The 10,834-nt window shown below is 40.4% G+C and overlaps 1 protein-coding gene and 1 long non-coding RNA gene across 6 annotated transcripts; both read left to right on the top strand.

Annotated features, from left to right (window-relative positions):
* Positions 1–6: 6 nt before the first annotated feature.
* LOC129845680 (uncharacterized) lies at positions 7–2,913 on the top strand. 5 transcript variants are annotated; one of them, XM_055913554.1, is made up of 12 exons: positions 7–307; positions 386–469; positions 567–713; positions 803–883; positions 1,003–1,152; positions 1,270–1,319; positions 1,441–1,510; positions 1,603–1,689; positions 1,783–1,881; positions 2,004–2,084; positions 2,191–2,295; positions 2,737–2,913. In XM_055913554.1, exons 1-12 carry the CDS (start codon positions 203–205, stop codon positions 2,896–2,898), a joined length of 1,221 nt encoding a protein of 406 aa, XP_055769529.1. In that variant the 5' UTR covers positions 7–202; the 3' UTR covers positions 2,899–2,913. The 5 variants fall into 5 exon arrangements, with proteins under 5 accessions (XP_055769529.1, XP_055769530.1, XP_055769528.1 ...); XM_055913555.1 differs by lacking the exon at positions 386–469 and having other exon boundaries at positions 7–130; positions 237–307; positions 2,191–2,828; XM_055913553.1 differs by having other exon boundaries at positions 7–130; positions 237–469; positions 2,191–2,828.
* A 2,980-nt stretch (positions 2,914–5,893) lies between these two features.
* Positions 5,894–7,681, top strand: LOC129845686 (uncharacterized). The gene is made up of 4 exons (XR_008758067.1): positions 5,894–6,495; positions 6,600–6,641; positions 6,741–7,064; positions 7,221–7,681. It is a non-coding gene; the product is annotated as an uncharacterized LOC129845686 (long non-coding RNA).
* The last annotated feature ends 3,153 nt before the right edge of the window (positions 7,682–10,834 follow it).

The raw sequence follows: 10,834 nt of genomic DNA, 5'->3' as shown, positions 1-10,834 counted from the left end.
CCTGGATGAGGTCCAGTTGGATGTGCCATTGGATGATGTGCCAGATGTTCCACAGCTGCCAGTCCTCCTTGATGTCCAGAATGCTGCTATCATCCTTGAGGATGTGCCAGATGTGCAGACTATCCTTGAGGTACAATTTTCTGAAAGTTTGGGGTTTTATGTTTGAAAAATATCCCAGATATTCAAGTTGTGTCTCTTTGACATGAAACAAATCTCTTGTCTGCTTTCTGCTTTAGAAGGCCACTGGCAATTGGCAGTTGATTCCATTAGGTTCAGCCCCCTGTACTGTGGGCCTGTTGTGATCAGGGTAAGAGACCCCCCACACGCAGTCACATCACGGTTACTATGTTTACAGTTTCCAACATGAATGTATTGTAATGTGCAGAACAATGCCGGTCCGGTTGTTAAAGCTTGGAGAACTTTACAGTTCATTAGCCCCATCATCACCTACATACGTGGGGGATCCCAGGTATGTGTCTTTGTAACTTCCTAATCTACATTGTCAGTGTGTCACAGCGATTGCTGAAGTGGTTTTGTTGATGTTGTCTTGTTGTTTATCTCAACAGCAGGTGGTGGTGAGGATGCACCACGTTAGTAGGGTGAGAGGCCTGGAGACTCAACTGGTGTGGGCCATCTCCAAGGAGACAGCCAGGCTTAGTCCAAAGGGCATCCCCTACTGTGCCACCAAAGTGCAGTCCATCACTTGGATCCAGGTAAGACGTAAATACTACTGAAATAGTATTAAATTAGATTTTTCTTCACTTATTCCATTTGGCCTTAACATGTATTCTCTCTCTGTCAGCGTGTGGCTGGCAGGGTGGCCCACTATGTGTCTCACCTCCGCCACGAGACGTCTGTGGACGTGACGCTTGGCTGCTACCAGGTAAATAAACGATTTCCTATGTATATAGACTAGACATTACTGGGCATTTTTGCATTAGATTTGGTGTGTTTTCTAATATTGTGTGTGTGGTAAACAGGTGTGTTGTGTGTTTTGAGCAGCAGACTGATGTCTCAGTGGTGTACGCCACTCTCCACATGGGGCTGGACGTGCTTCTCTCCTCTTCAGCGTGGTCGGAGGCTGCCTCCTTCTCTACGCCCACCACTCAGCAGTTCACTGACCCAGAGCCTGAGGGCCACAACGGCTATAAGGTCAGACGTTACACACACATACTATTGACTAGGAGCATTAAGATCCTTCCATTGACCGATTGTTTGTTATGTCATTGCATTGGTCACTGATTTTGAATGCTTGTTTTGTTGTCGTAGGGTTGGGAGGAGGACCTGCTGCCTGAGGAGAGGGAGGTTCCTCTGCTAAAGTGAGTTCCTCTAAATGTCTGTGTAGTCTGGGCTTGTCAGATGCTGAAGGATAGTGGTCATAATGCTGTTATCCCCCATTGACTCTAATGGTTGACATGCTCCATTCCCTCCCTATCACAGCCTCTACCTTACCACCAAGAGAGTGGAGGACATCGCCCTGAGGCTCGTCTCCCTGCGCCAGGCCTTCCCTGTGAGTGGACCCACTTTTATTTTTCTCTCTGTGACATTTTGTTCTGTCTCCTAGAGGAAGATGCCTCACCCTAACTATTCCCTCTCCCCTAGACCCTGCTTCGTTCCACCCTGAGCAGGAACCATGTGTTTGTGGCGGGAAAGGTCCTCCTGGGCGCACTGGTTCAGGCCAACCACATGGTAACTCACTAATTCATTCTCTTTCAAGGGAAAGAGAGCGTCCCTGAGGGGAAATGTGTTCTGTTCACTAAGATGCTCTTTTCTTTGTCATAGGACGGGGCCAAGTTCATCCGTACTTATAACGACTTTGTGGACTACCTGAGTGACCCCTCCAAGCGGAATGACATTGAGAGGGAGCTGGCTGAGGCAAAGGTGAGTTCATTAACTCTTTCAAGTCTCACTGAGTTCTTCCACATGCATGTCTTTTATACATCACAGTAGCTGATCTATATGAAATCATTCTTATTTTCTCCAAACGTGTTTTCTTGTCCTAGATCCATCATGTGAACATGATAGATGTCGTTTTTGAGCTGGTGCTGTTTGGGATGATGACAGCTCAGAAGTCCCTGATGGTGGTAAGTAGCATCTCACTGGTACATGTTTTGATATCTATTAGTAGTTTCACTTAAATTCCTCTTCTCTTCTATTCTCTCCTCTTTTCTCCTCCTTTGTTTCCTTTAGCACCCCGGTGGGTTTGTGGAGCGTCTGTACGCTCTCCTGTACTCCTTCCTGCCCACTGCTGCCAACATGGAGCCAGAGGCTGACAGATACCTGCTGCTGCTCAATGTAAGAGTCAAGAGGTTACTTCCTGTTTACTTCCATATTCTTAGTGTACTTCCTTATTCATGGTTAACCAGGTTCCAATGTCATTTTAGGGGGAGTATTTCTAATTGTTTCTCTCCTCTTGATAAGCTAGTAACTCAGAGCCATTTTCTATGTGTTGTGTGGTGTTCTCTTCAGGGCGGGCTGATGGCTCTGCTAGATGACATGTTTGGCCAGCAGCTGGCTTGGTACTTTAACCCAGAGTCTCTGGTCACGGAGCTCTCCAGCCTCCTGGAGTACCACTTGGAGAACCTCATGGCCAGCATGTAGTCCTACTGCAGGGACCATACTCCTTTCTCCTTCTCTCTCTCTTTTGAAGGAATTAAGGACTTGAAGTGCTTTGTTGATCCCTGATTAGTTAACACCCATTAATTTAATGTATTCTCTTGTTTTCTCTCCCCACAGGATTCTTGTGACACTTTGCCACCCAAGAGGGATCCAGACACCAATGCACTACATTACTTTGCACTGAATTTGACATTTTTAAATAAAATAAGTTGTAGTTCAAAAACGTTTTTGTTTCCGTCTTTTCATCTATTTGATTTTATGACCATTTCCTCTTCCTAGAGGTATAATGCTAATATTAGATTATTACATGAACAATGATGCTTTATTATCTGCATATGGAAATAAAAAAACAATGTTTAGTTGATTTACAGATACTACAGGCCCACACTTTTTATATGGTTTTGTACTGTGGTTTGTGATACTGTACTATTTAAAAACATGTAGGACTACATACACTGAGTGCACAAAACATTAGGAACGTCTTCCTAATATTGAGTTGCACACCCTTTTTCCCTCAGAACAGCCTCAATTCATCGGGGCATGGACTCTACAAGCTGCACTAAGCGTTCCACAAGGACGCTGGCCCATGTTGTGTCAGGTTGGCTGGACGTCCTTTGCGTGGTGGACCATTCTTGATACACATGGGAAACTGTTGAGCATGAAAAAAACAGCAGTGTTTCAGTTCTTGACACACTTAACCCGGTGCGCCTGGCACCTACTACCATACCCCGTTCAAAGGCACTTAAATCTTTTGTCTTGTCGAATCACCCTCTGAATGACACACACAATCCATGTCTCAATTCTCTCAAGGTTTTAAAATCTTTCTTTAACTCCCCTTCATCTACACTGATTGAAGTGGATTCAACAAGTGACATCAATAAGGGGTCATAGCTTTCACTTGGTCAGTCTGTCATGGAAAGAGCATGTGTCCTCAATGTTTTTCTATTATCAGTGTGTGTAATAACCTGGTACAGTATAAAGTTTACCACTAGAGGGGGGAATTGCTTCAGTCTTGAATGTTACTTCTCCCTATCCCTACTCTACATTAACAGTCTGCCATTGTAGACTCCGGTAACTTGGGTATCTTAGTTTTTCATATTTGCCATTAATGTCTGAACCATTTACCATCTTTCCCACTGAAACCAGTAATGTTAGCGTTCATGTGAGAGAGGGTGTAGTAGTGGATACTAACCACTAGTTGGTCACACCTAGCTCGGTTTTTAGACTTTTCTTTAGTAAAGGTTGAATAGTCTATTGTTCAGCTATTAGCCCAACTTGCAACAAATTGCTGTTCCTTTTTTATATTATATAAATAAATATATTTTATTCATAATACAAAAATCAACTTACATTGCTACATCAAACATGTCTAGCAAACCAAACACAGGTATTAACAATGCTCGAACATACAAAAAATATAAATACAAATAAAATACAAAAAATAAACAATTTAAGTGCAATTATATTCACTCTGAAAATATCTTATTATAATGATTCATGAAGATGTTATTCTTGTTGTTATTCACTAGGTTTAGTGTTTTAATAAGATAATTAAATTCAATCAGAAAAATGTGTAATTTTGGTATAGATTTTTGGATTTTTTGTTTGTGTATAAAGTATTTGGCAACAAGAATGAAAAAATTAACAATAATTTCAGTGGTTTTGTTATCATTGCAATAGTAACATATATATTTTATGTTAAAATTATATGCAGTGTTCATAATGTTAAATAAGTACTTTGCAAGGTTTTCCCAAAATTCTGACACAAATTTACATTCAAAGAACAAGTGAGACAGATTCTCACCTAGTTTTTTCACAGAAAATGCAGATATCATCAATAGCCACAAATTTGGACATCATAGAATTACATGGATATATCTTATGTAAAATTTTGAAGTGCACTTCCTTAAACTTCTTGTCAATAGGGGGGCGCTGTTTGGAAAAAATCGTGCCCAAATGAAACGGCCTCGTACTTTTTTCTAGATCATACAATATGCATATTATTTTTACTATTGGTTAGAAAACACTCAGAAGTTTCTAAAACTGTTTGAATTATGTCTGTGAGTAAAACAGAACTCATTTTGCAGCAAACTTCCATGTAGGAAGTGAAAAATCTGAAAACGAGGCTCTGTTTCAGGGCCTGCCTATTCAATTGCCTTATATTTATCGATATGCATGCACTTCATACGCCTTCCACTAGATGTCAACAGGCAGTGGAAGGTGGAATGGGGTGTCTAGCTTGATCTGAGGTCGAACAAGAGCTTTTGGAGTGGCAGATCAGGAATTTCCTTTGTCTACCAAGGCGCGCGAAGTACCTTGATATTGTCTTCTGATAAGCGTTCGGTTTACACAGCGAATATCTCCGGCTCTGATTTTTTTTGATACATGTGATAATAACATCGTAAAGTTGTTTTTTTCAACCGAGTTTTATCAGATTATTCAACGTTTATTGGGACTTTTGGAGTTTTCCGTTCTTTGCGTCGAGAGAAAATGGGAACGTTATCAACATTGGCTAGCATTGTGGCGCGAATTCGACAGAAGAAAAGGACATTCTAAAACCAAACAACGATTTATTCTGGACCAAGGACTCCTTGTACAAGATTCTGATGGCAGCTCAGCAAAAGTAAGAACAATTTCTGATGTTATTTCGTATTTCTGTGGAAAATGTAGATTCCTATTCTCCACCGTTTTGGCGAGCGCTGTCTCGCGATAACGCAAGCTGTTTGTTATGGTAAAGTTATTTTTTTAAATCTAACACGCCGGTTGCATTAAGAACCAGTGTATCTTTCATTTGCCATACAACAAGTATTTTTATGTAAAGTTTATGATGAGTTCTTTGGTCAGATTAGGTGAGTGTCCAAAATAGCTCCGGACATTCTGGGGAAATGTTGCTACATATTCACAATGTATAACCACGGTTTGCAGCTCTAAATAAGCACATTTTCGAACAAAATATAAGTGTATTGTATAACCTGATGTTATAAGACTGTCATCTGATGAAGTTGTTCAAGGTTAGTGATTAATTTTATATCTTTTGCTGGTTTTTGCGATAGCTACCTTTTGCAGTGAATAAATGCATTTGTGTGTTTAGCTATTGTGGTAAGCTAATATAATTCTATATTGTGTTTTCGCTGTAAAACACTTAAAAAATCGGAAATATTGGCTGGATTCACAAGATGTTTATCTTTCATTTGATGTACACCATGTATTTTTCATAAATGTTTTATGATGAGTATATAAAACTATGATTTATACCTCAAATATGCATATTTTTCGAACAAAACATAAATGTATTGTATAACATGTTATAAGACTGTCATCTGATGAAGTTGTTTCTTGGTTAGTGACTAATTATATCTCTATTTGGTCGGTTTTGTGATAGCTACCGATGCGGTAGAAACATGGTGAAAATATGCGGTTGAGTCTTTGGTTATTGTGGTTAGCTAATAGAAATACATATTGTGTTTTCGCTGTAAAACATTTAAAAAATCGGAAATGATGGCTGGATTCACAAGATGTTTATCTTTCATTTACTGTATTGGACTTGTGATTTCATGAAAATTATATTATATGATATCCCTGTCCCGTTAGGCTAGGCTATGCTAGTCAGCTTTTTTGATGAGGAGGATTCCGGATCTGGGAGAGAGAAGTGGTAGAGGGGTATTAACTTTGTTTGGTATACAGTATTTGTAAGGCCTTAACCATGCATTTTTCCAGACAATGTTCATATTGCTGTTCCTCTATCATTCCTTTCCCTCTTCCACGTGTCATCATTCTGCTCCGGAGTGGCTCGCTTTGTGGGCGTGCTGGCAGGATAGGGCAGCGTCTTCAGTTGCGCATCAAGAATTCTGCATACAGTAGCACGTTTGTATGAAGGTGTGGTTATTCACAGGCAAATTGTTATATGCTATGAAGGTACATTTGTGTCTTTTTGTCGAAATCAAAAATAATTGTTCTGACAGCTATTTTTTCCCCGACAGAAAAGGAAGTCAAAGCGGACACCTACGAAGATGGCATCTCAGGTAAGCAGCACTGGGCTGTATTGACGTATCCTCAAAAAATGACATGTGCTGCTTTAGATTGAACTGTCATATCTCAGTTATTGTTTTCTTTACTTTCAGAGAGCGAGCAGATTTACAGCCATTTTCACTGGACTATCTGTTGCTAAGTCATGGGTTAGCCTTGCAATAACCAAGTGGTGAGAAACACAGCCCTCTATATTTAAATGTTTCAGGTACACTTTGAAAGGGGATACTGTATGTGACGCAGACACCTATTGGCATTATCTTCTATTGTTTGTCCTCATGGGTCTGTTTTTCAGCTTAAAGTACTCTGTAGCCACTCACGTCATCCCTCTCCCCCTAAATCTTCTCGGTTATATCAGCTGTTTTGTTGAACCTCTCCCGCATCTGAACTGGCTGACAGAGGGCACAGCCTGATCATAGGTGAGATGTCACTTGGTTGAGTCAACAGGAAGTATTATTAAAGAGATGCTTTACATTGAGATCCAAGGTCAGTTTTGCATTTCACCTCCTGATTTAAGATGACTGACCGTGTTAGACAAAAGAAAACAAGGCTTAATCATGCTCTCTCGTCTGCAGGTATGTTTTGATGTGAGAGGAATCCAGTCCCGACAGCGCAATTGTGATGAACTGAGAGAATATTAGGGTAGCACTGTCATTCATGAATCATATGCTATCTGCCGCTGTTCTTACCTCTCTCCCCACCTCATCTTCTAATGCACACCATATGTGCATTGAAGTACAGATTTGCCTACTTTTTTTTTTTTTTTAACTAGGCAAGTCAGATAAGAATGACGGCCTAAGAACTGCCTTGTTCAGGGGCAGAAGGACAGACCTTGTCGGCTCGGGGATTCGATCTTGCAACCTTCCGGTTACTAGTCCACCTACCCGCCCAAGATTGAACTTGTATTTATAATATTACAATTAAAATGCACTTCTTTCAATAAAGCGTTTCACATTCTCCACTGGTTGAAATACTATCCTGTGTCCGTCCTCAGATTAATGGAGTTAAATGTGCATAGGTTTTTCTCTCTCTGTATATATGAATTACAGACCAATCATGTTTAGTCTATTGTATAGTTACAATGTGTAATCATTGATATCCCAGGAGCAGTAAACACTGTTGAAGTGTATAATTGTAATACATGCAGACACCGCATCATTTAAATAATGGCGTTTGATATGACTGAAAAAGACTGTCTCAGTCATACCTGAACCGCACCTTTATTTGCCAAGGAAGAGTACATGATCGGTGAATATATTCAATGTACAGACTACAGTACATATGTAAATAGGACTTGCATCCTTGGCACATTAAAGTTATATTCTACTCTAGGCTTCATTAATGCCATTCAGACTTGAGGTTCATAGATTGGTATGAATATTAGTTCAGAACTTTACGTTTTAGGGTCCATACCCAGATCGGCTACATAGTTATTTTTAACCCGACACAATAAGCAAGTAAATAGTTAGCTAGCTATGTTACTTCAGCTGCATTGCAAGGCAAGCTTACACAATTGTGCAGTCAATGCGTTTGTCTCTACATTAACACATTCCTCTCAAATTGTACATTTGCTTGACTCGTTAAGACGTCAGCCATCTTCGTTGAGCGCCACACGGCAACGGTGGCTCGCGTCAGATTTCGTCATCACAAAGCCTTGGGACCCAAATGCATTATGAGTGCTGTCGTGGCAATTTCCTGTATTACCAAATGAGGAGAGTTACAAACCACACACCAGTCAGAGTTATACTTAAACTTCATCTTTAATAATACCAAAGCCCTGTGACTTTCAACAATTCACTATCTATTCAACTATTCACTATCTATCTATTGTTGAGAGTTCCAACATATTGGCAACTGAGATCATTTATAGCAAAGATATACCCCTCTCAACTTACATGACGAACCACAGATCTTAGGAAAACTTCACAAAGGGCCTTTTACTTGAGAAAGGAGTATCCCTTAGCCAGATTGCATTTGCTATAAATTATCGCTCAGTTTGGTCTCTAAAACGAGGTTCTAATCTCGTTCCTGGTACTTCATAGTACCAAAACATTACCTCATCCAAGGCATAACTCAATATACTAAGGAGCATCAAAAGTTGTACTATAAATTCTCAGACAACACAAAGATTCCTTGATGCCCTTCCAGACTCCCTCTGCCTACCCAAGGACGTCAGAGGTCAAAAATCAATTAACCACCTAACTGAGACACTCAATTTAACCTTGCGCAATACCCTAGATGTAGTCGCAACCCTAAAAACTACAAACGTTTGTCATAAGAAACTAGCTCCCTGGTATACAGAAAATACACGAGCTCTGAAGCAAGCTTCCACAAAATTGGAACGGAACTGGCGCCACACCAAACTGGAAGTCTTCCGACTAGCTTGGAAAGACAGTACCGTGCAGTATCGAAGAGCCCTCACTGCTGCTTGATCATTCTATTTTTCCAACTTAATTGAGGAAAATAAGAACAAGCCGAAATTTCATTTTGATCCTGTCGCAAAGCTAACTAAAAAGCAGCATTCCCCAAGTGAGGATGGCTTTCACTTCAGCAGTAATAAATTCATGAACTTCTTTGAAGAAAAGATCATGATCATTAGAAAGCAAATTACGGACTCCTCTTTAAATCTGCGTATTCCTCCAAAGCTCAGCTGTCCTGACTCTGCACAACTCTGCCAGGACTTAGGATCAAGAGAGACACTTAAGTGTTTTAGTACTATATCTCTTGACACAATGATGAAAATAATCATGGCCTCTAAACCTTCAAGCTGCCTACTGGACCTTATTCCAACTAAACTACTGAAAGAGCTGCTTCCTGTGCTCAGCCTTCCTATGTTGAACATAATAAACGGCTCTCTATCCACCGGATGCGTACCAAACTCACTAAAAGTGGCAGTAATAAAGCCTCTCTTGAAAAAGCCAAACTTTGACCCAGAAAATATAAAAAACTATCGGCCTATATCGAATCTTCCATTCCTCTCAATTTTAGAAAGCTGTTGACAAGACAAACAATGTATACAAAATGCTTTAGTCTGGTTTTAGACCCCATCAAAGCACTGAGACTGCACTTGTGAAGGTGGTAAATTACCTTTAAATGGTGCAGACCGAGGCTCTGCATCTGTCCTCGTGCTCCTAGACCTTAGTGTTGCCTTTGATACCATCGATCACCACGTTCTTTTGGAGAGATTGGAAACCCAAATTGGTCTACACATACAAGTTCTGGCCTGGTTTAGATCTTATCTGTCGGAAAGATGTCAGTTTGTCTCTGTGAATGGTTTGTCCTCTGACAAATCACCTGTACATTTCGGTGTTCCTCAATGTTCCGTTTTGGGACCACTATTGTTTTCACTATATATTTTACCTCTTGGGGATGTCATTCGAAAGCATAATGTTAACTTTCACTGCTATGAGGATGACACACAGCTGTACATTTCAATGAAACATGGTGAAGCCCCAAAATTGCCCTCACTAGAAGCCTATGTTTCAGACATAAGGAAGTGGATGGCTGCAAACTTTCTACTTTTAAACTCAGACAAAACAGAGATGCTTGTTCTAGGTCCCAAGAAACAAAGAGATCTTCTGTTGAATCTGACAATTAATCTTGATGGTTGTAAAGTCGTCTCAAATAAAACTGTGAAGGACCTAGGCGTTACTCTGGACCCTGATCTCTCTTTTGACGAACATATCAAGACTGTTTCAAGGACAGCTTATTTCCATCTACGTAACATTGCAAAAATCAGAAACATTCTGTCCAAAAATGATGCAGAAAAAGTAATCCATGCTTTTGTTACTTCTAGGTTAGACTACTGCAATGCTCTACTTTCCTGCTACCTGTATAAAGCACAAAATAAACTTCAGTTAGTGCTAAATACGGCTGCTAGAATCCTGACTTGAACCCAAAATTGTTATCATATTACTCCAGTGCTAGGCTCCCTACACTGGCTTCCTGTTAAGGCAAGGGCTAATTTCAAGGTTTTACTGCTAACCTATAAAACATTACATGGGCTTGCTCCTACCCCTCTTTCCGATTTGGTCCTGCCGTACATACCTACACTTACGCTACGGTCACAAGACGCAGGCCTCCTTATTGTCCCTAGAATTTCTAAGCAAACAGCTGGAGGCAGGGCTTTCTCCTATAGAGCTCAAATTTTTATGGAATGGTCTGCCTACCCATATGAGAGACGCAGACT

Source organism: Salvelinus fontinalis, unplaced genomic scaffold (genome assembly GCF_029448725.1).
Source record: "Salvelinus fontinalis isolate EN_2023a unplaced genomic scaffold, ASM2944872v1 scaffold_0337, whole genome shotgun sequence".
NCBI classification, from domain to species: Eukaryota; Metazoa; Chordata; class Actinopteri; order Salmoniformes; family Salmonidae; genus Salvelinus; species Salvelinus fontinalis.
The sequence above is the reverse complement of the archived record's forward strand: the minus strand, read 5'-3'. Positions and strand labels throughout refer to the sequence as shown.

What these genes read in the sequence shown, in the direction of transcription:
- LOC129845680 (XM_055913551.1), top strand. Translation starts at nt 203, where the DNA reads ATGAAACAAATCTCTTGTCTGCTTTCTGCTTTAGAAGGCCACTGGCAA. An exon ending in TGACGCTTGGCTGCTACCAG is followed by an intron (nt 884 to 1,002) that starts GTAAATAAACGA and finishes TGTTTTGAGCAG; the next exon opens with CAGACTGATGTCTCAGTGGT. An exon ending in AGGGAGGTTCCTCTGCTAAA is followed by an intron (nt 1,320 to 1,440) that starts GTGAGTTCCTCT and finishes TCCCTATCACAG; the next exon opens with CCTCTACCTTACCACCAAGA.